We start from the raw sequence: 21,753 nt of genomic DNA on the forward strand, positions 1-21,753 counted from the left end.
GGTTTTTTAAAACCTGAGGCCTGCATGGCATCATCACTGGATGATCTTCAGCTGAACTATTTTTTTAAGATCTAGCAGGCTTTCAGGAGCCCAAGTCATTTCACTGGCCTGGCTCGGTCTGACCCTACTCTTGACTCCCCTTGACTGCTGCTTACCGATGCCCAACTTGGACTTTTGACTAAGATCCTGCCTGCCAATTTTGTACATAACTGCATGTTGCCAATCCTTGCCTATCTCTGATACGGACTCTGTATTTATCTGCCTGGTCATTTCTGAACTCTGCTCAACTTCATGCTTCAACTCACTCATTGGACCTAAGCACTTCCAAGCACAAGTTTGTTGATCCAACGTCCTGGCACGTGCGCCCCTCCACTGCCCTAGCAATCCCCTTCACTACCAGGGGTGTTTGAGATGACAGCGGAGTTTGAGATGTTCAAACTTCGCTGACAGAAACGAGACAGGACCTGGAAGCAAGAGAACCTCTTTTAGGAATCAGTCTGGCTAACAATAGCAGCGACAGCAAGGTAGAAAAAAGGAACAGCCTTCACCATATCCAGAGAAAGGAGAATTCTTCTTGGGGTGAACCAGTACTGGACACAAAGAAAGTAACAAAGGCAAAGAAGCACATTTTATACAAAAAGAGGTTTTTGGTATCAAAACATTGACTTTGTGCCAAATCAAATGGGGCTTTACAGAACAATACCTCAAAATCCTCTCTTGGCAAAGTAATAGTTACAAGAAAGGTTTCCTTTAAGAATAATATCAAGATCTCAGGAATAGGTTCATATGGAGGTTTTTGTATCCCCAACAATGAGGTTAACACTTTGGGTCTATAAGAACCTAGCCCAGACACCATGGTACCAGAATACACAGTGGAATCCTAATTTAAAGTACAAAGAATGGCCTAGATTAGAAAGAAGTTAGTCTGGTGGTATCTCATCCACTATCGAAGAAATGGAATAAGCATCAGACAACAAATCCACTGGAGGATCCCTGACCGAATCAGAAATAAGCATCAGAATTGCCTGGAATAGGTAGCAGTGGGTAACTAATCTTTTTCCCTAATCAGGTGGATAAACTAGATGTACAGAGTCCAAGAGTATTTGCAAAGAGGGTGAACACCCGTGAATGAAAAGGTGAAAGGGGGGTTGCAACAGCTGGCGGTACTGACGGAATCTTTATGTGCCAAGCTCAGTACTGCACATACTGCAAATTGGGTCATGAAGTAGATGGGTCACTTGCAGCTGTACGGCAAATGCTTTTTTGTTTAGTGCCAGATATGCTACTAAAATTCAGACCATTGCCTCCTCAAGGAAAAGGTATTAAACAGTCCAAGGAAAACCCACAACCAGCGGAGCAGAAAGGTACAAAAGAGAATATGGAAGTCGGATGCGTGGCCACTTGAATTGCAGACACGGTACATTAACCTCAAGAGTGTCTGCTGTGGTCCACTGTGCCTCTTAAAGCAGGCAACAGATCATCTGCATGGTGGCAAGTAGGGCTTTTAAAAAGAGCCTAAGACATGTCTTGTTCGGATCATATCTACATATCACCTATAAATTCATTACTATGGACAAGGTTGTAGCAGTTCTATCGATGACATATCTGTACCCAGCACAGGCTGCTCACACAACGCCTAAGAGAAGCACACTCTCACTGCTGGCAGTCTGGAAGTACACACTGGGCCATGTCCACTTCTCAATTTTGTGTCTCGGCATCCCCAGGAGAGAGGCATGTGTGGCAGACAGGTGCAAGGATGGGTGGTCCGGGCATGATTAACAAACTGTGGTGAAAGGAGAGTTGTGCCGTAACGCTCCTATGGGAGAAACAGTGGGATGGGAGTCAGTTGTGCTCATCTTCTTACTCAGACATGAAATCATGACATGAGGAGATGGTGGCAAGAAATGCAAAAATTTTTAGCTTCACAGATTGAACACAAAATAAAGATTTCTCAGTAAACTTAAAATTCTTATCCCAGCACTTGTACGTTTACATCTTTCTATGCTGTTGGTGCCTGCTCTCAGTGCCACTTCCTCAGCTTCTGGTATTTACAATTAAGCAGCAGTCAGCGATGTCTGGAGCCAGCCTGTTAGCTTGAAGAAATGAAAGCAGAGCAGAAGGGAATGCATTGCCTTTCCAGGCTACAGGGCTGTGTGTTTCTATTGATACAGTGTAGAGACAACTCTAGTGCCTGCATGCAGGGGTGGCTCCATAGGATGCTGCAAGAGAAGGGAGCCACCCTGAAACAGGAAACCTGGGGCAGTGGTCATGGCACCAGCTTAAGCAAGAAAACAGAAAAGGATTAAGTGATAAAGAAGATAAGAAAGTTCAGGGATTAAATCAGCTGCTGAAAGTGCTAAAGAATACTGAAGGTTTAACTCTCTTCAAGAGAAATAAGCCTAGGAGTGGTTTCACGTTCAGCTGCATATGCGCGTGTAAATACCACCTAAAAATTAAAACCTCTGGAGAGACACTTTCAAGGTTTCCAAAATCGAGCTGAAGTCCACGAAAAGTTGTTGATTGTAGAAATATCTGGAGTTCATTCAAAATAATAAAAGCAGACGGGAAAGATCATCAATTCTCCTAGGTGGTTTGAAGGGTTACACATTCACGAGGGCTGGCCTTCAGATTTCTATCTGCCTAGTAGCCATTTTTGCTAGTGACAAAATAAACATAGGCTACTTATTTAACTGAGCCCCTTAACAGAATAAAGAGGAAAAAAAAAAGAAAAAAAAAAAAAAACAAAATGCAGTTTTCATGTGGCTACTCTTACTACAGCAGGTAGGTCGAAGCTGTACATAAAATTAAGGGTGCATTCAGACACTAGCAATGTTATGTTGCATTGTAAACTTGTACCTTGTCATGTTACCCCGAGGAAGCCCATTATGATTATGAAGGGGGGGGGGGACACACACAAAAACCAGTCCACTTCCATGCTTTTAAAGCCACTGAATTGTGTTGGGTGACAATTCACCAAAGCACAGGTCTTAACGGACCCTAAACACGCCATTGTTTGGCCCTCCACAGATGTGAAGCTCCCCAGTGATTGTGGCAAAGTAGACGATCTGCTTTACTTTTATATATGCTAGGGATGCCTAGACTGCTAGCAATTCCATTATTCATTTACTTTTCTTTCATCTCCCCAAGAAATAGGTGAGTTGTGCCACCATTTTTTCTGCTCATCGGGCTTGCTAGGTGGTTCATTTGCAGAGGGAGGTAGAACTCCACAAATGCAACATATTTGCAGCATGGTCAAACAAATGTATATACCATTTTTTTGCAGAATATGGCTTTAGGTGGCTATTCAGAAGGCTTTCGAGCTATGGCTGCTTCAAAAAACTACCACTGGGTAGCCATTAGTAAGATTTGGTGTAAAGGTGCACAAGAACTTAATGTTGACGATATGCTGCAAAAAATGTAGAGTTCTATGGATGCTCAATAGCTATGTGCAGCCTACAGCGACAAGTCTATTTTGCAGCAACTGGTGCATAGGAACTGATACCTTAGCAAAGCAACTACACAGATGTGTATTCAAGCATTTAACATTTGAATTGACGTTTTTAACCATTCAGACCTATAGTGGTGTACTGGAGTGTTGTGTGTGTTACTGCAACACAAGGGAGCACAAATGTCAATCGTGCTGTGGTGACATTCATTTTCAATAGTACTCCAATACACTAAGGCAACATACCTCTGAAACATGCATTGCAGTGCACTGCTTCGTAACATACATGCGTGGTGCTGTAAAAGGTTGTGCTGCCCTACCTCAGACCACTCAAGTATAAATGGGCCTTCAGTAATAAAGATGCAATTTGAATATAGAATGGTATTGAGAGGTCTGTGCATACTTGGATAATAAAAAGGCAATTCGCCAATTTTGTGCTCGTTGAAAAGACTGAGGCTTGTATTACTACTGCATATGGTTTGCCTCAACAGTGGATTCTCTATTATGCAGCTATTGGTAAGTGAACAGCTATATCAGCTCACCATTAACAAAAAATTTCAATGCCTGTATCCGGAAATAGTTTCCATCCCAGTGGAACAAGCTAACAATACGTACCTGTAGAAGGCATAGTCTAACCTATACTGGCCAGGAAACATGCAGATACCAAATGATGTGCCGAGCTGTTCCATACATGCCAACATGAAGAATGAATGTCCAAGCACTTGAACATGTAGACGTCAATTTCAAGTCATCCCACTGGTCTCCAGTTGTCTTGCGAAATCGCCATACCCGGTTTCAAAGAACTTCAGTGGTGTTGGGCATCTGTGGATGGCAGGGCATGTGTGCACCTTCAGCGTTCAATCAGCAGCACATTGAAAACTAGCTTCTTTAACCATAGGAAATGAAGTCCGGAAACTGGGGCCACAGCTTTCAGACCACTACTGGTTCATGCCAAATGTAATTGTACAGCGCTGAGCAAACCCTTTGGCGCTATATAAATACTATATAATATTAATATTCTCTACTGCTTATGAACCCCAATACTGGATACCGTCTTTATTGCAGAAAATCTGATGCAATTTCCTTTGCCACATCACACTTCTATGACCCAGACCACCCCCCTACTGTTATACTGGTAATAGGGGATATATAAAAAGTGAAATAGGTAATAGGATATATATAAAAAGTGAAACTCGTTTACTGGAAGACCAAGGTTACATGGGTTGGGATTAAATGCATTCACAATCTTTGTGCCTGTAGTAGCAATTCCACCTTATTTCTAGATCCAAGGATCAGGGCCCTCAAATCCCTCTTGTATTGTTACGGTGTTGTCTCCCACTATAATGTAAAGCGCTGAGCAAACCGTTGGCGCTATAGAAATCCTGTATAATAATAATAATTTTGAAATGCATCCCCACTTGGTTATGGCTAACCACAGGAGCAATGAAATCCAAAGGCCCGCAGGGTACAGAGGAATTCCAGGTATGGATTATAAACTGTTAAAATTTGATGTATATACCATACCTGGTTGACGCCCCTGGAAACTACTTAAGTAGACACCACTACTACAGTGATCTCCACTTGCTTCCGGGTCCTGTGCTGAGCGGCTGGCCTGTTATATTGTGATCACGTCACCAACCCTCCTCTCCACCTTGTCCACTCAGAACGCTTTCCAGTCACTCAGAAAACACAAAGCATTTTATGAGCATCGCCTGTGCCAACAGCTCCTGTTTTCACAGGCCAGCCAAACACAGGATGGGTGTCTCCATTTAAAAAATATCCATACCTGGAATTCTTCTTTTACATTTGGAGCAACGTGTCCTAACACAGAGCTCTGGATTCAATGTGAACTACTGGTACCCATGGGGTTATACTTTGGCAAACCTAAACCATTCCTTAAAGCCACCTCATCATTCCCATATGTCATGATCCTATGCCCCAGAGAACAGTGCATGTAGCACTTTCTCCCATCAATAACATGCAGTAGATATTCCGAGTGAGTGTGGTGGACAGATCACCTGAGGACAGTGCCATCTGTTTGACGCAATTTCAGCACCCAGCATATTTACAGCTGAAAGGAGTTTACAGAATTACATGGCTTTTAAAGCATCTCTAGTTGTCTCCATACCAGAAAGTTATCCAGGTGCATGAGATTACTATAGATGTGCATGGAATTCCAATGATAGCATCTTTCATATGTTCAGGGTGGTTTACTAAAAAACTTCCTTTTGCCTCATCAGCATTCATAATCAGTACCTAGTCACTTATGAAAAGTCCCAGGCCAAAGTGACTAAGGCAAGCGGTAAATCTTACGGTTCAGTGCCAATTGCCCCATGCACATATTGGAAGATGGAGGAATCACTCCCGCTCTGCTATTATATTCTACCAGTGGGAAGCCTTCCCCGGTAGCAAAATGCAATGATCAGTGTTGCCAGATATAGCTAAGAGCACTGATCATTCTGGAAGAACCCAACAGGCTGGCTGAAAACAAGCCAATCACTAGGTCAACTTGTGTACAACCAGCTAGCCCATACATGGATCAAAGTTAGGCCAGTCCCCGAATGTTGAACCATGTAGGGCCAGCTTTCTCCCTATAGTACATTTCTACACATGGTATTATGAAACCTTGCATAGATTTTGTGTTATATTTAAAGACCTCAAGTTCTCCCCAGGTGGATGCCCTTTCTGAACACCTTTTTGGTTTAGCTGTGGAATCTATTTAAAAAGGTGGTTTATAAACTAGCTTTAACTGGTACTTACAATTAAGAGGGCTCCTTCGTGAGCTTCGTTTTTTTTTTTTTTTAGTAGGTAATGCCTTTTCCAAATCACGGTTTTAAAATAAATGATACTCGTTTTACACCAGCAGTGATTGTGGGGATTTTGGTGACTACGTCTCTGGCCCACATGCAAGGTGGTGTGCTTCTAGTTTGGGACATTTCTACATAAGCTTTTGCTCAGTTCATCTTCACCCCACATTAGTTTACTAAAGTCTGGCTTTGAAATGTGTGCACCGTCATTTGCAGTACTAAAAAGAACAGAACAATCCCTAATTAAACCACTAAGGCTGGCCATACATGGACCTGTTTTCTTCAATCAGCCAGTAAGCTGATGGAAAAAAACTGAACAGGATTCCTCCATCCACACAGGTGAGGTGGACAAAAGGAATCCTCCCCGCTGTTTTACCGTATTCTGAATACACTGATTAGCGCAGTATCCAATTGGAAAACACCAAAAGGAAAGTTTTCCAACAAGCCAGTTCAAAAGAACTGAAATTGGAACCGCTATAGATGGACTGAAATTTGTCCAATCCCCGTTGAATCAGCTTTATTTCGATATATGGCCACCACCTTAAGTGGTGAAAATCTATGACAACATGGTGAAATGGAACATTTTAATTACAGACACCAATAGTAAAAAGTAGGGAGGCACTGATACCACATTAAGAATGATTATAGATGCTTTTTATCAGGTAATCACCGATACCTTTTTTTTTTTTCGTGCGGTGCAGCGCAATTTGAGCCCAAAGTGAATGAGCTGAAAACACGTGATTGTTTACAGCGCGATTTGAGCCCATACATTCTGTATGGGCTCAAATGGCACCGCAGAAAAAAAGTATCGGTTTTAGTATCAGCATTTGCCGAAATGCTTAGAATTAGCACAGATACCGGTATCAGTGCAACCTTAGTAAAATGAATGCATATATAAAAAGCTGGCAAGTCAATATGAAGCATCAATTTGCCTCCAGGACTTTAGATTATTCAGAATGGGTAATGGCAGTGGAAGCATAAGACATCCATTCGTTTGGCAAAACCATCTCTAGTTTAGAATAAAGTTACTCATTCATGGGAGAAAACAGACCTACCTAAAGAAAGGCAGAATATAAAAATTCTTGTTTAGAATACCAGTAAGTGCCACTTTGGGAAAATGTTTCTGGATGATGATGGTAGACATTGCTTCCATGCCGGGGACATCATCCATCAACTTGAGCAATCAATTTGACCAAGCTCGATAGTATACACTGGTATGTTGGTTCCAGGGGTAGAAACTCACAGATCTAGCAATGTAATTCTCTGGCGGGAAGCATTTAATAATACTTCAGTTATGTGCAGGCACCCACAGCACCCCATTTAGGGCAGAGAAAATGATAAAAGCTCTGACCCATTGCTATGGGTTACCACAGACTGCTATATTATTGACTATTGGGTGAACCAACCTGACCACTGTTTAATGCCAAAAACTGAGTTGAGGACAACTCTATGGCTGTAGTTTTGTCTTGGTCTTTTTCTGCCATCACTGTTCTTACTCCATGGAATCCTAGGAATAGGCATTTACAATAGGCTCCCAATAGTATTGCTCAGATATCTTTTGCTTCATCTTTCAAACGGATTGCTTAACCATTAAAACAAACCTTTACCTTTCTGTGTCTTCCTGCACGTCGGGGCAGGCACTGCCTTGTAAATTGATCACGCAAGACGAAAGACGGGAAGTACAAACTGTGGTCCTTTAAGGCCTTCCGGTTGGGCAGAACAAGTGAACGCCACAGCAAGATCTGTATGAACGTGAAATTCCAGGTACTGGGACTGTAGCTAGGATCTCAGGAGGCCGATGTGTCCACATATCAGACGGTTTACATTTCCCATTTGAAAAAAAGATGTTGGAACGTGCAGTTTTATAGCAGTGCCGCAAATTTTGGTTATTCGCAAACACTGACCCTAAACAAATCTATGTATAAATTACAGCAATGTGTACAGATGGTCCAGCAACAGGAAAGGGTAAGAGTGACGATCAAACAGTTACTGTCCATTGAAGGAATAAGGTTTGGGCAATTGATGGAATGTTCAATGATACTGCATACAAGATAAAATATGCCTTTAGTTATATGCACCCACACTCATCTAAATCCCATACTATGTCTACTGCTCAAAAAGTGACTTGGAAATCCCCCAGTAATCGTCCAAAATAGCAAAAAAGTGTTCAGGAAAGAAGATCTGCAGATTAAGGACCACTGGAGGCACAAAATTAACCAATCTTGTTGGACCAACCCCAAACAAAAAGTGGTCTTTGAATTTTGATGTCACTTTTTTGGATTTGTTAATATACATTAGCTTAACCAAAAAAGTATTATGTAGGATGTGGCAATTTTACCAGGAGACCAATTACAGAACACTGAAGATTGAGTGGATCTGGATGAAAACTTGGTTGTTCTAAATGAAAAACACTGCCCACTACAATACGGCAGATTCCACAGCAAATATCAGCTAACATTTTTGTTTGGGATGGAATAAAAACCAAGTGCTAGTGTAAGTCAGTGTGCATACAAACAAAATGTCACATAAAAAGGTGTGTTATGGTTTTCTTTAATTATTCTTCTGTCAATATAACATTTTAGGTTCATCATCACTTACCTGAGAAACCATCTGCACTGATTAGAAGGAAAAGATCTTCTTTCAGATCACATTAGGTAGCATGGAACATATTGCAAAACATGAGGGACCAAAAACTACACAGCCTGTAATCTACACTGCCATCTAGTGGCTGCAAATGCCACAGTCCACACTGCCTTTTATAATCAGGCTGAAGATACCTATATTCCCCGTCATGGTTTTACTAGTGAAAAGTTAAAAGGTAAAAAAATAAAAATTAAAAAAAGCCTCCTCTCTTTTCAGCAATGATCGGCACTGTAACATCGATATTTCCCATTAGTAAATAAAGAGCGCCATCACAGCCTCTGAGAATGGCAATAATCACTTATTGCTAAGCAACGAATGGGCACGTCTCCAAACTGACTGGGTTGTGCAGGCATCATCCCAACATCGATTGTTTGGCTGGCGGTTGGATTCTTGTAAAAGAAAAAAAAAAATCCTAGTGGCCAATTAGCTGCTGGATTTCTTCTACAAGCAGCGAAGGGGAGGGTCCTCCCTTTTGCGGCTGTCTTGGGCTCAGGAGACTGGACAAGTGCAGTCAGCAGTTGACTATAGAGCTCACCAGGGACTCAAATGGCCTTAATCATCTCTATGGTCTGAGAAACCGGAAGAGATGAATTTGTCACCTCCGATTTTGCCGGTGGTTTGAAAAAAACCCAATCTTTATTCTTTATATTTTAACCAACAATTGGGCATTAAATTGTGCAATAAACTTCATTAAAAAAAAATATTCCCTCCGCCTCACTTCCTGTTTTATCTGCAAAATGTGAAGTTAAAGAGGAACTAAACCCACCGACTAACAAAAAACTGTTCCATCCAAGGCATTCCTCGAACAGCTGTTACAGTTACTAGTGTGCTTATGTTAGCTTCCAACCAACCGTCAACCCATCAAATGGCTGGTGTCATAGCGGATGGGAGGGTTTAGTTCTGCTTTAAATTGAGATAAAAAACCTCAGTGGGGCATTGAAGGGAAAAAAACTGACAGGGCTTATAACCCCATCCAAAACTACAAAGGTATAGGCTTTAGATATAGTTTAGGATGAAGGTAGAAGGCATTAATAAATTAAGGATCAAAAGGCACCCACAGATATTGCATATAGACCTGCTGGTAGAATAAAAAAAGCTGATCCCATTAGTCAGCACATGGCTGTACATTCATGCAGGCTGTGCAGTTGTCATGATTAAATACAGACACTACATGCTATCTATAATCCTGACCTTACACCCAGCATGTGTCCAAGCTACATACTTACCTTTGTGTTTTTTTTACCCCTAGAGCAGCCATCCAGGATCTACATGGGAATGCTTTCTTACCTGGGCCTCCACAAGGATTCAGAGCCTCATACTAACCAGGATTAATATGTAATATAACCGTGTAATGAATCCAGCAGTGGTGTGTGTGTGTACATGTATGTGTGCTAGGGGATAATATTCCTAAGTGATACATACATTTGTAAAATAGTGTGGATGAAATGGCAGCAGTTTTTTCTGGCTTTACAGCAATGTAATTATGGTCGCTCTCCCAAGAAGGTGTGCTGCTGCCGTACTCCGATGGCTCGTCGCTGGACCCTTCTGTCTCTACCTTCGGGGTTATTACAACACTATGCTTGTGGATTTCGGTCTTCTCAGCAGAGGCCTTCTGCACAAGTGTGGGTTTGGAAGGAGCCTGTAACAGATGTACACAAAAAATAAGACATTAAAGATTACATGAAAAAAAAAAAAAAAAAAAAAAAAAAAAAAAAAAACACAACAACACACATTTGGCAGCATTGAAGGGAATGCAAGTATTTGGGACAAAATACGTTTTGTCAAATTTTAATAACTAGTGCTGTATCTCGGACCCAACAGTTTTATTGCAGAACCTAACTGCACACAACTGTGTGCCATAACTGGTACAATGCTCCCACTAGCTTCCAAATATTGCCAAATTGTTTTGGACATCTGGTTTAGGAGGGCAGTTCTTCGAGTAGCTGTGCACCGAAACGAAAATTCTGGTGCCAAAAACAGAACCGAAATGTCTGCGGATGTGGGGAGGCTCCAATTTGAAAAAAAAAAAAATTTCTACTTTCATGTAGATTTTATTTTATAATGATTTAATTGCGATCACATAGGGGACCAATAGTCCCCTATGTGATAGCATATGAGTGACAGGTCCTCTTTGTAGGGGGTGAGAGGCAGTAAGTGCAAGGAGGGGGCAGGAGAGGAGCAGTGTATACAGAGAGGCTCCCTCACTGCTGTCACTATATGTCGGTGCAGGTTTTTAAATGCAATTGCTGGCTTTTTTTTTTCTTCGTTATGAGCGGTCACTTGCCGGTGCTATAGGAAACGGTTTCTTTTAACTCAGTGAAAGAAACTAAATTAATTTAGGGAAAGAAACTAAAAGGAAACTTTTTCTTTTCAGCTAATTATGTGAGATATAGTGAAGGAAAAAAAAACAAAAAAAAAAACACCACAGGTAAGTACATTTAAAAACCAGCACTGACATAGTGACAGCCAGTGAGGGAGCCTCTCTTTATACGCTGCTCTTCTCCTGCCTCTCAGACCCCCCCTCTCTCACATCTGAGGTACAGTCTCCTGTATCGGCTAAATGCCGATAGGGCTATTTTCGGCCAATATGTTTCGGTGGGTGAAATTTCGGTGCATCCCCATCTTCAAGCTTAAGAAAAGGGATTATTACAATATATATAAAAGCCTAAACTGCTCTGTCAACTGCACCAATGGAGATATGAGGACTGAATTGCTCAGATGCTTTGGTTATTTAACTATGCATAGTTCTGTTATCACTGAATATAAATATCGTAAATATCACAGAGGTGTGCAATCATTTTCCCCACCAAATACTTCAGCAGTTGTGAAAATACAATGTTATAGGCACTTTCTAATACAATTATACCCATACAGGCACCATACCGTTTCTTCTATAAGGATGCACCGATGCAGGTTTTTGATCTGTGAATACGAGTACTGAAACTTTTTGTCAAGTACTCACCGATACAGATACTTTGCAGTGCAAATTCAGTCAATACATAATGCATGGGTGCAAATTGCAATGCCAAGAATAGTATGCGATTTTAACAGGAATGAGATTGTTGTCCAAATCACATGCAGTTTCCCCACTACTCCTGTGTGAAAGCCCGAGTTTACACACAGCGGAGAGTGGGTGAGTGTGGACGTATACTACGGTGGCAGATGCTCCATATTCTCAGCTGTAGGAGAGAAAAGGGCGGGGACTTTATATCCCCGCTGCTTTCTCTCCTCTCCTTGCAGGGATGACAGTTTGGGCTAGATGGCATCTGATTGGTCAGCACCAACCATGTGACGGTCCTGCCCAATCAAAAGCCCTCCAGCCCGAACTGTCATCCTTACAAGGAGAGGAGAGAAAGCCCCAGGGATTTAAAATCCCCACTGCTTTCTCTCCTACCGCTGAGAATATGGAGCATCTGCCTGCATAGCATACACCAACTCTCTCCTCAACATGGGATCCCTGCAGGGAAACCTAGAAATCACATTCCCGTTCAAATCGCTAATCTTTGCGGTTTGCGTCAATGCAAATTACACTACAAAGTGTCAGTAGCAAGAGGCTTTTTATGAGTACTCGTGGGAAAAATAAATAAATAGATATTGGCGCATCCCTAATTTTTTCGTTTCAGAAATGCTTTCTTACCTTTTTTACAAGGGTAAAAAGTTCCGTCGTGAATATGCATCTCTTCTTCCTGATAGGGGGTGGGGGGGGGGGGGGGGGGGTCGGGTCTCAAGACACTGCATAGACACAGTGTGCCTGTATACCACAGTCTGTTCAGCCTGAGGTACGATGCAGGCTGTACTGGAGCAAAGAATGTGTTGAAGGAGGTAGGTTATGATTGGAAGAGGGTGTGCGCCAGTGTCAGGTTGTGATTAGTCAGGAAGTGTGGTGGTTGAACATACACAGCATGTCTGCATTGGGTAGTGTCTGCACAATATCCTGTACCTTTAAATGGCCAAAGGATGCAAACTGACCATACAAGCAAAATCAGCCTGTGTTTTATGTACTCAGTTCAGAACAAGGAAGAAAGGTGACTGGCAGGATCAACCAGTTAGTTCAGATGGAATAACACAGAGAAAAAAAAAGACACACACACACTTTTTAAATGCGAACACACACTAAGTGTTTTAAGCAAGTGCTAACCAGTGCAAAAATCCCTGACCTGACTGCATTCTAATTACCACAAAAATAAAATATATAATGTACATTCCATATTTTCAGCTGATAATTTTGTAGACTGAAAATTTGCGTTTCAACATTAAAAATTTAAAATCACACCCACAGTAGTAAAAATAGTGCATGTTTTGTTTTAATGATTTTGGAAAGGAGGGTAAACAATCAAAATTGCAAAAAAGCCATTTATGCCTAAAGCTACACTCCAGGAACACAACTCATTTTAATACATTCCTCAGCAGACAAAGAGGGTATAATTCCACTTCATATTCACCAAATGCCTTTACAAACCCACATATTACCTTGTAAAGCAGCAGTGACATCATCACTGTCCTGCGAGTAGAATTGAGGGCAGGGTCCAGCAGGCTTCACCCACTAGAGGCTGCCTACAGACTACTATAGGAGGGGGCAGACTAGTCACCCTACAAAAAGCGAGGTGGCAGCAGGGACCAGTCTCTATTACAGGAAAATCCTGCACAGAGGCAAAGTTTCACAATGCATTACTGCACAAAGGAAAAGGATGGAATATCTAAAGCACACCAAGATTCCAGTAGGAACACACATGCCTCTTGTATTCGCAAAATATCAGCTTCACAGAACTTGCACCACTGCTTAAAACTATTACACGTGCACACATCAGATTTCACCTGTGCACTGAAAATAAATGTACAAGGGGAAGGCTTGTCGGATGGGCAGATTCCCCGCTTGCAGTCAGGAAAGGACTGCGCAGTTTTTACTACTAGACTTTATCTGCACAAAGCTCGCTGGGTTTCAATGAAAGCATATCGCCACCACACTACCCAAGGATATTCCAAATAAAGTACAATCTATAATAGTTGGGTGACCATGTTCTAGGCAGAAGTAGTTGGGACAACAGTGATCCAACTTTAAAAGGCTGTCAGTACGCGGTGCATTCCAGTCAGTACAATATTTAGTTTAAGATATTTCATGCCGAATGTGAAACTTCTTTCCGGAAAGATTAAAAGATAAATATGAAAATCTTGAAATACAAGTGAGGATTTACATCACTAAGCTCAGATCTGAATAGCTAGAATTAGACCCAACTCAGGTTTTACAGTCTGACATTATGGATTTGGGTATTACGTAGAATGGGGTGCTAAAAACCAGAAGACGTGCTCATTCTGTGTGAGGAACAAGTTGCACTTTCAAATTAAAATGTTTGTATATTTTACATGAGTATTGAAATCCCATTCTATGCAGGCCCTGCTGAGGACCGCTGGCAGTAGAAACTATTCGGTGCTACACATTCAGGAAACTCAAACATTAATGTTGACAAAGCCAGATTAGGTAAAACTACTCACCTGGGATTTGGGTGGTGGGGACTTCTTCTCAATTTTTACCTTGACCTTTTCCTTGGGCTTGGCGTCTTTGCTGGCGCTAAGTGATTTCATTGTTTCCGCAGCATGTTTAAGTATACAGTCATGGCTGCAATACACAGAGTCACGAAGGGCAAGGTTCGAACAGCCTGGTCCGATGCACTTGGCCACATCCTGAGACTGCGATGGCTCAGAAGAAGTAGTGGAAACCTCAGAGACCGCGGTAGTTTCACAGACCTCTGTGGACATCTCAGCAAAGTCCGGAATCTCCACCTATAACACAGGAGGATACAAGGCCCTCAGAAGAAAGGAAAAGCTGCTGCTCATGTCTTTTCTGTTACAAGCGTTCATTATACCAGCAACCGTGACACTGCACTCACTAGCTATATCAGAGGTATATTGTTTGAGGAGTAAAATCTTTGAGAAAACAAAAAAAAACCCCCAAAAAAACCAAAAAAAAAAAACCACAAAAAAAAGGCACGGTTCCCTTTCAGTAAGGGAAACAGTCAAATGAATTGCATTATCATATAACCCCTGAAAAGACAAAACAAAGCCAGCAACTCTGTGCGTTTCATTTTGGCTACAACAAAACTGCATTCAATATGGGGGCCAAAACATTTTCATTTATATTCTTCGCTAAATCATTTTATGACTCCTACTGCTGCATGAAATCAAGTGATGTGATCTGAACATGTAATGTATGACTTTTACCCCGACCTTTGACAGCAAAGTATCAAAAGTGGATCTTTCACCCCTCTTTAACCACATGAATACTGGGCACTTATAGGAGGGTATATGTTCCAGTCGAGGCCAATTTTCAGCTTTCAGCGCTGTTGCATTTTGAACAATTGCACGGTCATGCAACACTATACTCATATGAAATGTTTTTCACACACAGGGCTGTCTTTTGGTGGTATTTAAATTGTCACTGATAGGCAGCACTGATGAGGTGGAACGGATAGGAACTGATGGGCTGCAGTGATGAGGTGGAACGGATAGGAACTGATGGGCTGCAGTGATGAGGTGGAACGGATAGGAACTGATGGGCTGCAGTGATGAGGTGGAACGGATAGGAACTGATGGGCTGCAGTGATGAGGTGGAACGGATAGGAACTGATGGGCTGCAGTGATGAGGTGGAACGGATAGGAACTGATGGGCTGCAGTGATGAGGTGGAACGGATAGGAACTGATGGGCTGCAGTGATGAGGTGGCACTGGTGGGCAATGATGAGGAGGCACTGATGATGCTGCACGGATATGCAGCAATGATGGTCACTGATAGGTGGCACTGCAGGGCACTGTTCATCATTGCTGATCACCTCTGCTACAGCTGCTGGTTATTGGCAGTACTTCCCTCATGCTGTGACAGTGTGATGAAAGCGCTGCTGTTAACCGGCAACTGTATTTACTGTGTCAGCTGATCACGTGGTAAAAGGATGCTGTGATTGGCCTTTTACATTATCAAGTGATCGGCTGTGTCTGTAGGACACAGCGATTATGGAGATCGCTGGGGGCACGCGGGAGGGCGCGTTCTGGGAGGATGTCATATGGACGCCCTCCCAGAACTGGGCGACAGTGCTGTAGCCATCATTCGGCTATAGAACGGTTACCAAGTTTAAATAAAGGGGGTCAAGTAAAGATGACCCTCTACTTCTTCCAACAAAGATTAATAGATTTTAAAGAGGTCAGGTATGAGGTCTGCTCTAACCCTGTGAACCTCTAGATTTTTAGAACATTGTCAAAACACAATCAGAGGGTACACAAGAGGAAATAAAGATTGGATTAGCGTTGACCTCATCTCAATGCCTCCAATACTGCGAAGGCACCGAGCACTAACAGGAATGATGCAGGAGACATGGCATAATGTAAAACCATCCCCAAAATATAGTACAATTTTGTTTGTAGGGGGAAGGTACACTATTTTCTTCAAAACTGCAATATGAAGACTGGGAAAACTTGATGAGCCAACATGCAAGAATTACAGCGATGAAAACGGGATTGTTAAATGTGCAGTCGCATATATAACACTTACAGGATGAAATATTTTCAGTTTTTTCTTGCCAGTTGGATGTGTAGCCTTCTCAATTCTACCCTTGATCCCCTGATCAGGTGCGCTCTGCTCCATAGAGGACATGGCGTTGGCTCCAGAATGAAGCATGATATTGGCTGTCATTGACTGTTCCTTCTTGTTAATGTCTGAATTACCATCTTCATGCCCTTGTGGGACAGTACAGTTAGGGCAAATATAATCCTCCCCATCTCTTTCTAGTAGCTGGCCACGCCTTTCAGTAATGCCAACACAATCACCATGAAACCATTCTTCACATCTGTCACAGCAGATCATAAACCTAAAAGACAAACACTTATGTGACACTAGAATATTTGAATTGCTGTAGCATGCAGCTAGTTAGTTTGAATGCTCTAAACATTACATTTTCCTTTCTGGAGACCTATTCTGCCCAACTTTGGTTAATAAACCCCCTCATTACAAAGATTTGTATTCAATGTATCAATATAAATAGCTTTTAGAACTAAACATTTTCATTTTAGGAGAAGAGTGGTCCCCAGATAGGAGTCTGCACACGGCAGTTAACATCTCCTAGATTGTAAGCTCGAAAGAGCAGGGCCCTCGAACCCCTTGTTTAGTGTATTGTTTCTGTCTTGTCTCATGTTCTGTCCCCCTCGCTATTGTACAGTGCTGAGCATACCCATTGGCGCTATATAAACACTGTACAATAATAATAAAATAATAATTTCTGGCTTGACTTTGACCTATAGAACAGCTCCATTAAAATGGAAGTCTAGAAGTTTGACCACAGAGATCCCCTCACCCCAATCTCGGTACATATTACACAAAGCTGGCATTCTGTCTAGATCAGGCACTACAACTCCGTCTCGAGTTAAACTGGATATACACTACTAGATTTTCTGAAAGAAAACATTCAGTGTTAGAAATTTAGTCGAGAAATATGTTCCATGCTGCGCCTTCAAATTTTCGCACCATTGTGGTCGAAAACAAACGCCAGTCTAAGCCTACCAAACGGAAATAGAATGTTATTGAAAGGAAAATTTTTTTAAATGACATTCTACTAGTGTATAGCCAGCATAGCTTATTAACATGATCTGTATTAAAGCCACACAGACAAAGGTCTCCTGACACATGATCACCTCTACCCCTGCCTACAGAGGGTGACTGGGCAAAGGATTTTTAGAGCAAATCTCATCCCACTTTAGTGGGACAAAGTTAACCCATACCAACTGATCATCCATCAGAATGGAAGGAACACGTAAATTTAAAGTAGAAATCTGGTCAAAATCTAGTTCACCTTTCTGAACACGTTACACTAGTATTTAGGATGTAACATGTTCAGCATACGTCCCCTCTCCCTGTGACGGTGGGCTGGGGATCACCCTGCATCCCCTGACACAATTAGAGAACAGTGCGGCCGGGAATAGGACTACAAGTACCGTCAACCACTGCAGCCGACAGCTTGCAATGCTCAATGAACTGCAAGGGCACCGATGAGCGCTCCCACAGATGAGCGCTCCCACAGTTAATTCATCTTCTTGCTCTCAACTAACTGCATCAGAGGTATCTGCTGATTTGTTAAAGGCTCCTTAGAAAAAAAATGAAGTCAACTTAATCCCCAAAGTTCTATACTACCAAAGGAAAGATGCTTATACTGACCTAATCTAAGGTTGCTCTGGTCTGGTCCATTGATCTCCCCAGTGGCCAGCCTCAGTATAGAGAAGAAAGCAGCAACAACAGCTGAAGAACCTGGATGGTGACATCACCCGTAGACTTATGCAGGCCATAGACTGTTCGTTTATCAGCCGATTTTTTTGTCCGAAAAACGAAAAATCGGTCGTTCTGTTGCCACCAATGATAGCGAAAATTGGCCGTTTTTTTTTACAAATTTTCCAGCATGACCGATAAAAGAAATGAGGAGGAACCGCAAAAATCGGCAGATGCCATTGCCCCACTAACAGTGCGAAAATCGGACGATTATTCTTTCGGACAAAAATCGGCCAATAAACCGTCTATGGCCTGCATTACTATGGGTCATCCATGACGGCTGTCCCTCCTCTACACTAAAATTGGCACCGGGACCCAATCATGTAACCAGACTGAAGCGCCCTTAGATTAGGCAAGTATACACATTTTTCCTTTATGGGACTTAGAGGGTGGGATGAAGTAGACTTCTACTTTAAAGGGAACACTGGTTTTTAATGCATGCGCCTAGGATGTCTCTACTGAACCATTCTTTACACAGGTGCCTTGACTTATTCAATATTGTTTATATCTTACCTGTTGTTGTGAGGCTGTCGGCAGATGCAATACAATGTGTTAGGGTCGTAGATCTCAGCCTCTGGTCGCCTTCTTGTAGATACCTTTCGTACTGGTTTCTCCTCTTCTGTATTATCCTGGCTCTGGGGTTCCTGCTTTACAACAGCAGCTAGCTGCTGAAGCAAAGCTGCTCGATTAGCGCTCCTAGTACGGACAGAACCCTCTACAAGTGGTATGTGAACAGTCTGAACTGGAATAGTCTCAGGCAAAGGATCAGAGCGTCTACTTCTCAGTCTAGTTTGGATCTCCTTCAGAGTCATGCCATCACTATCTGAGCTATCATCCTCTTCCTTCTTAACCTCACTTTTGGGTTTTGGGTCAGTCTTAACATCAGTTGTGCTTTCCACACTACCTTCTGATGCCGTTTCAACATCTGTCACTGGACACGACCTATCACTAGACTCTTCCAGAGCATTAATCTTCCTGCCCCTGTTCCTCCTGACTGCTGTCAGGAACTCCTCCACTCTCTCTGTGCGCTTTGGTTGCCTCCCGCTGCGTCGGAGCGAAGGAGTGGACTGGGAGGATTCGGAAGCATCCATATCCACGTCACTAATCTGCTCACGCTTGGCAATTGTTGTCTTGCGAAAACCCCAAGTTTTCCTAAACTCTTTACTTGTTGGCTTAATAGTTTTCAGTATTTCATCATTAACTTGATCTTTGTCATCCACAACAGACGCTAATATAAGAAAAAGGTAAAATACAAGGAGGAAATGTTTAGTAACATAAGCTACTTCGTTATGAAAAAAAAAATTCATAAAGATCAGACATAAAAGACTGACAACCATACAGGAGCAATCATTTTATTAGTACTGATGTTCCGGGGGTGTCCCAGCCAAGCGGTGTATCTATGGACACACAGCATGGCTCAGGATTGAGGCAGCTCGAGTGCCCACATAACAATGGAGGTACTGGGGGGGGGGGGGGGGGGGGGGGGGGAGGAGAGCCAAGAGCATCGGTGTGAGACCCCAGAAGAGAAAGATTGGGGCTACTCTGCAAAGTGCAATTGCACAGAGCAAGGATGTTAAAAACAATAAAATAAAGTTTATAATCTCTTTAACTGTTTCCAGACCGCCCTATAGCAGAAGTACTGCTAAATCACATGCATATACACACACAAAAATATATTTTTTTTTATATTAATATATATAAAACACACATACATATATATATTACACACACACACACACATATACACACACACATATACACACACACATATACACACACACATATACACACACACATATACACACACAATTTTGTATTTCCGGTTAGGGGGCACATGCTCCCTCACTGCGCCGTTATTGGCTCCTCGGCATGTCCATCACTCGGTCCCTGCCACCAATTCTCTATAATCAGCGGAGCCCATGGGCAGAGGTCTATACTTAAACAATACAGATCTCTCCTGTCAGCAGGTAGAGGCTGCTTTTTATTGCTCTGCAAAGCGGCTTGTGTACACAGTAAAACAGTTAACCCTTTGAGCGCCCCAGATGTTAACCCCTTCCTGCCCAGTGTCAGTGCTTTTTATTGGCTCATCAATGTATTAGTGTCACTGGGAATGTCAGTGGCAGTTAGTTCCCCCCCGTGTCAGAATGCCCGCCGAAGTCCCACAATAAGTCGCTGATCGCCGCCATTACTAGTAAAAAAAAAATAAATAAATACAAATTCCAGTATATATACCACCATTTGTAGATGCTATAAAGTTTCACAAGACATGGAGCAGAATACATTTTGGTCTAAATTTATGATGAAATTCTATTAAAATTTTTTAATTGGAAATGTTTAAAGAGCAAAAATATATAAATACAAACCGCACAGATGATGAAATAACACCGCAAGAAAGCACCACTTGTGGTAAAAAGGACAAATGTAATTTATGTACAATGCCAGTAATTTATGCAGAATTGTCAGTTAAAGTAACGCAGTGCCGTATCGCACAAAAATGGCCTGGTCAGGAAGGGGGGGGGGGGGGGGAATCCTCTGGAGGACAAATGGTTAAACAGCTGACAAAAATATCTGTATAGCTACTAAATGTGCACCAAAGCCTAAACATGCCCCTGCAGCAGTAAATATTCATTCTTAATACAGTAACCGTATTTCATCAAAATAAACTGTCACAAACAGGGGATAGGACTGTTCAAAAGGAACAGTAACAGCATTTTTCCCAGTATGCCATCAAATTCCACATTAATGTGAAATATCAAGGGCAAGTGAATAAAAGGTTTTGAATTCTGCAAAATGTTATGGTCCAATTTATGATCACGGTGTGTGCTGTCCTAGTAAAACCACCTACAAGACTTGATACTGGTCGCAGTAGCTCTACAAAATGTAAAACCGTCCATTCACTTTAGTAGGGAGTATAAAACAGGAAATTAAACATTTTTGATGGCATGCCAGAAGGACATCTTTACTGATCGACTTGACAATTGCAGCAACAATAAGACTGAATTCATTTCTGGTTAAAGCACAAGGAAATGCTTATGGCCAAGTAGGCACAACTACAACAGAAGTCTGCAAAGCAACAGACTCGCCCCGGATGTTTGGTTCTCCGAAGGTCAGTAGAAGAAAATTTAGCAATTTTAATGTAGAGTTTTCCCACATTCCACCAGATGTATCAAGGTACATGTGCTAAACCAGGACTTGACAAATTTGCTTTAAACCCAGGAGCCAGCTAAAACCATTAGGAGCCTTGTTGGGGGGGGGGGTGATAGCATGAGAGGTGGGGGCAGCGTCACAGGAGGGGGGCAGCGGGACAGGAGGGGGGCAGCGAGACAGGAGGGGGGCAGCGAGACAGGAGGGGGGCAGCGAGACAGGAGGGGGGCAGCGAGACAGGAGGGGGGCAGCGTCACAGGAGGGGGGCAGCGTCACAGGAGGGGGGCAGCGTCACAGGAGGGGGGCAGCGTCACAGGAGGGGGGCAGCGTCACAGGAGGGGGGCAGCGTCACAGGAGGGGGGCAGCGTCACAGGAGGGGGGCAGCGTCACAGGAGGGGGGCAGCGTCACAGGA

The 21,753-nt window shown here is 42.5% G+C and overlaps 1 protein-coding gene across 3 annotated transcripts in view; it reads right to left on the reverse strand.

Annotated features, from left to right (window-relative positions):
* Window positions 1-21,753, reverse strand: part of DIDO1 (death inducer-obliterator 1) — an 80,281-nt gene that overhangs the window by 32,540 nt on the left and 25,988 nt on the right. For all 3 annotated transcript variants that reach the window (XM_089661554.1, XM_089661552.1, XM_089661553.1), the window contains 4 exons: window positions 18,710-19,424; window positions 16,433-16,748; window positions 14,386-14,673; window positions 10,318-10,534 (listed from right to left, as the gene is read on the reverse strand). In XM_089661554.1, the coding sequence (XP_089517680.1) occupies window positions 10,318-10,534; window positions 14,386-14,673; window positions 16,433-16,748; window positions 18,710-19,287 (1,399 nt within the window). In that variant the 5' untranslated portion in view covers window positions 19,288-19,424. The remainder of the gene's footprint in view (window positions 1-10,317; window positions 10,535-14,385; window positions 14,674-16,432; window positions 16,749-18,709; window positions 19,425-21,753) is intronic.

The sequence above is a fragment of the Staurois parvus genome, unplaced genomic scaffold (assembly GCF_062004578.1).
Source record: "Staurois parvus isolate SC_StPar_1 unplaced genomic scaffold, SC_StPar_1.0 ptg001349l, whole genome shotgun sequence".
Classification (NCBI taxonomy): Eukaryota; Metazoa; Chordata; class Amphibia; order Anura; family Ranidae; genus Staurois; species Staurois parvus.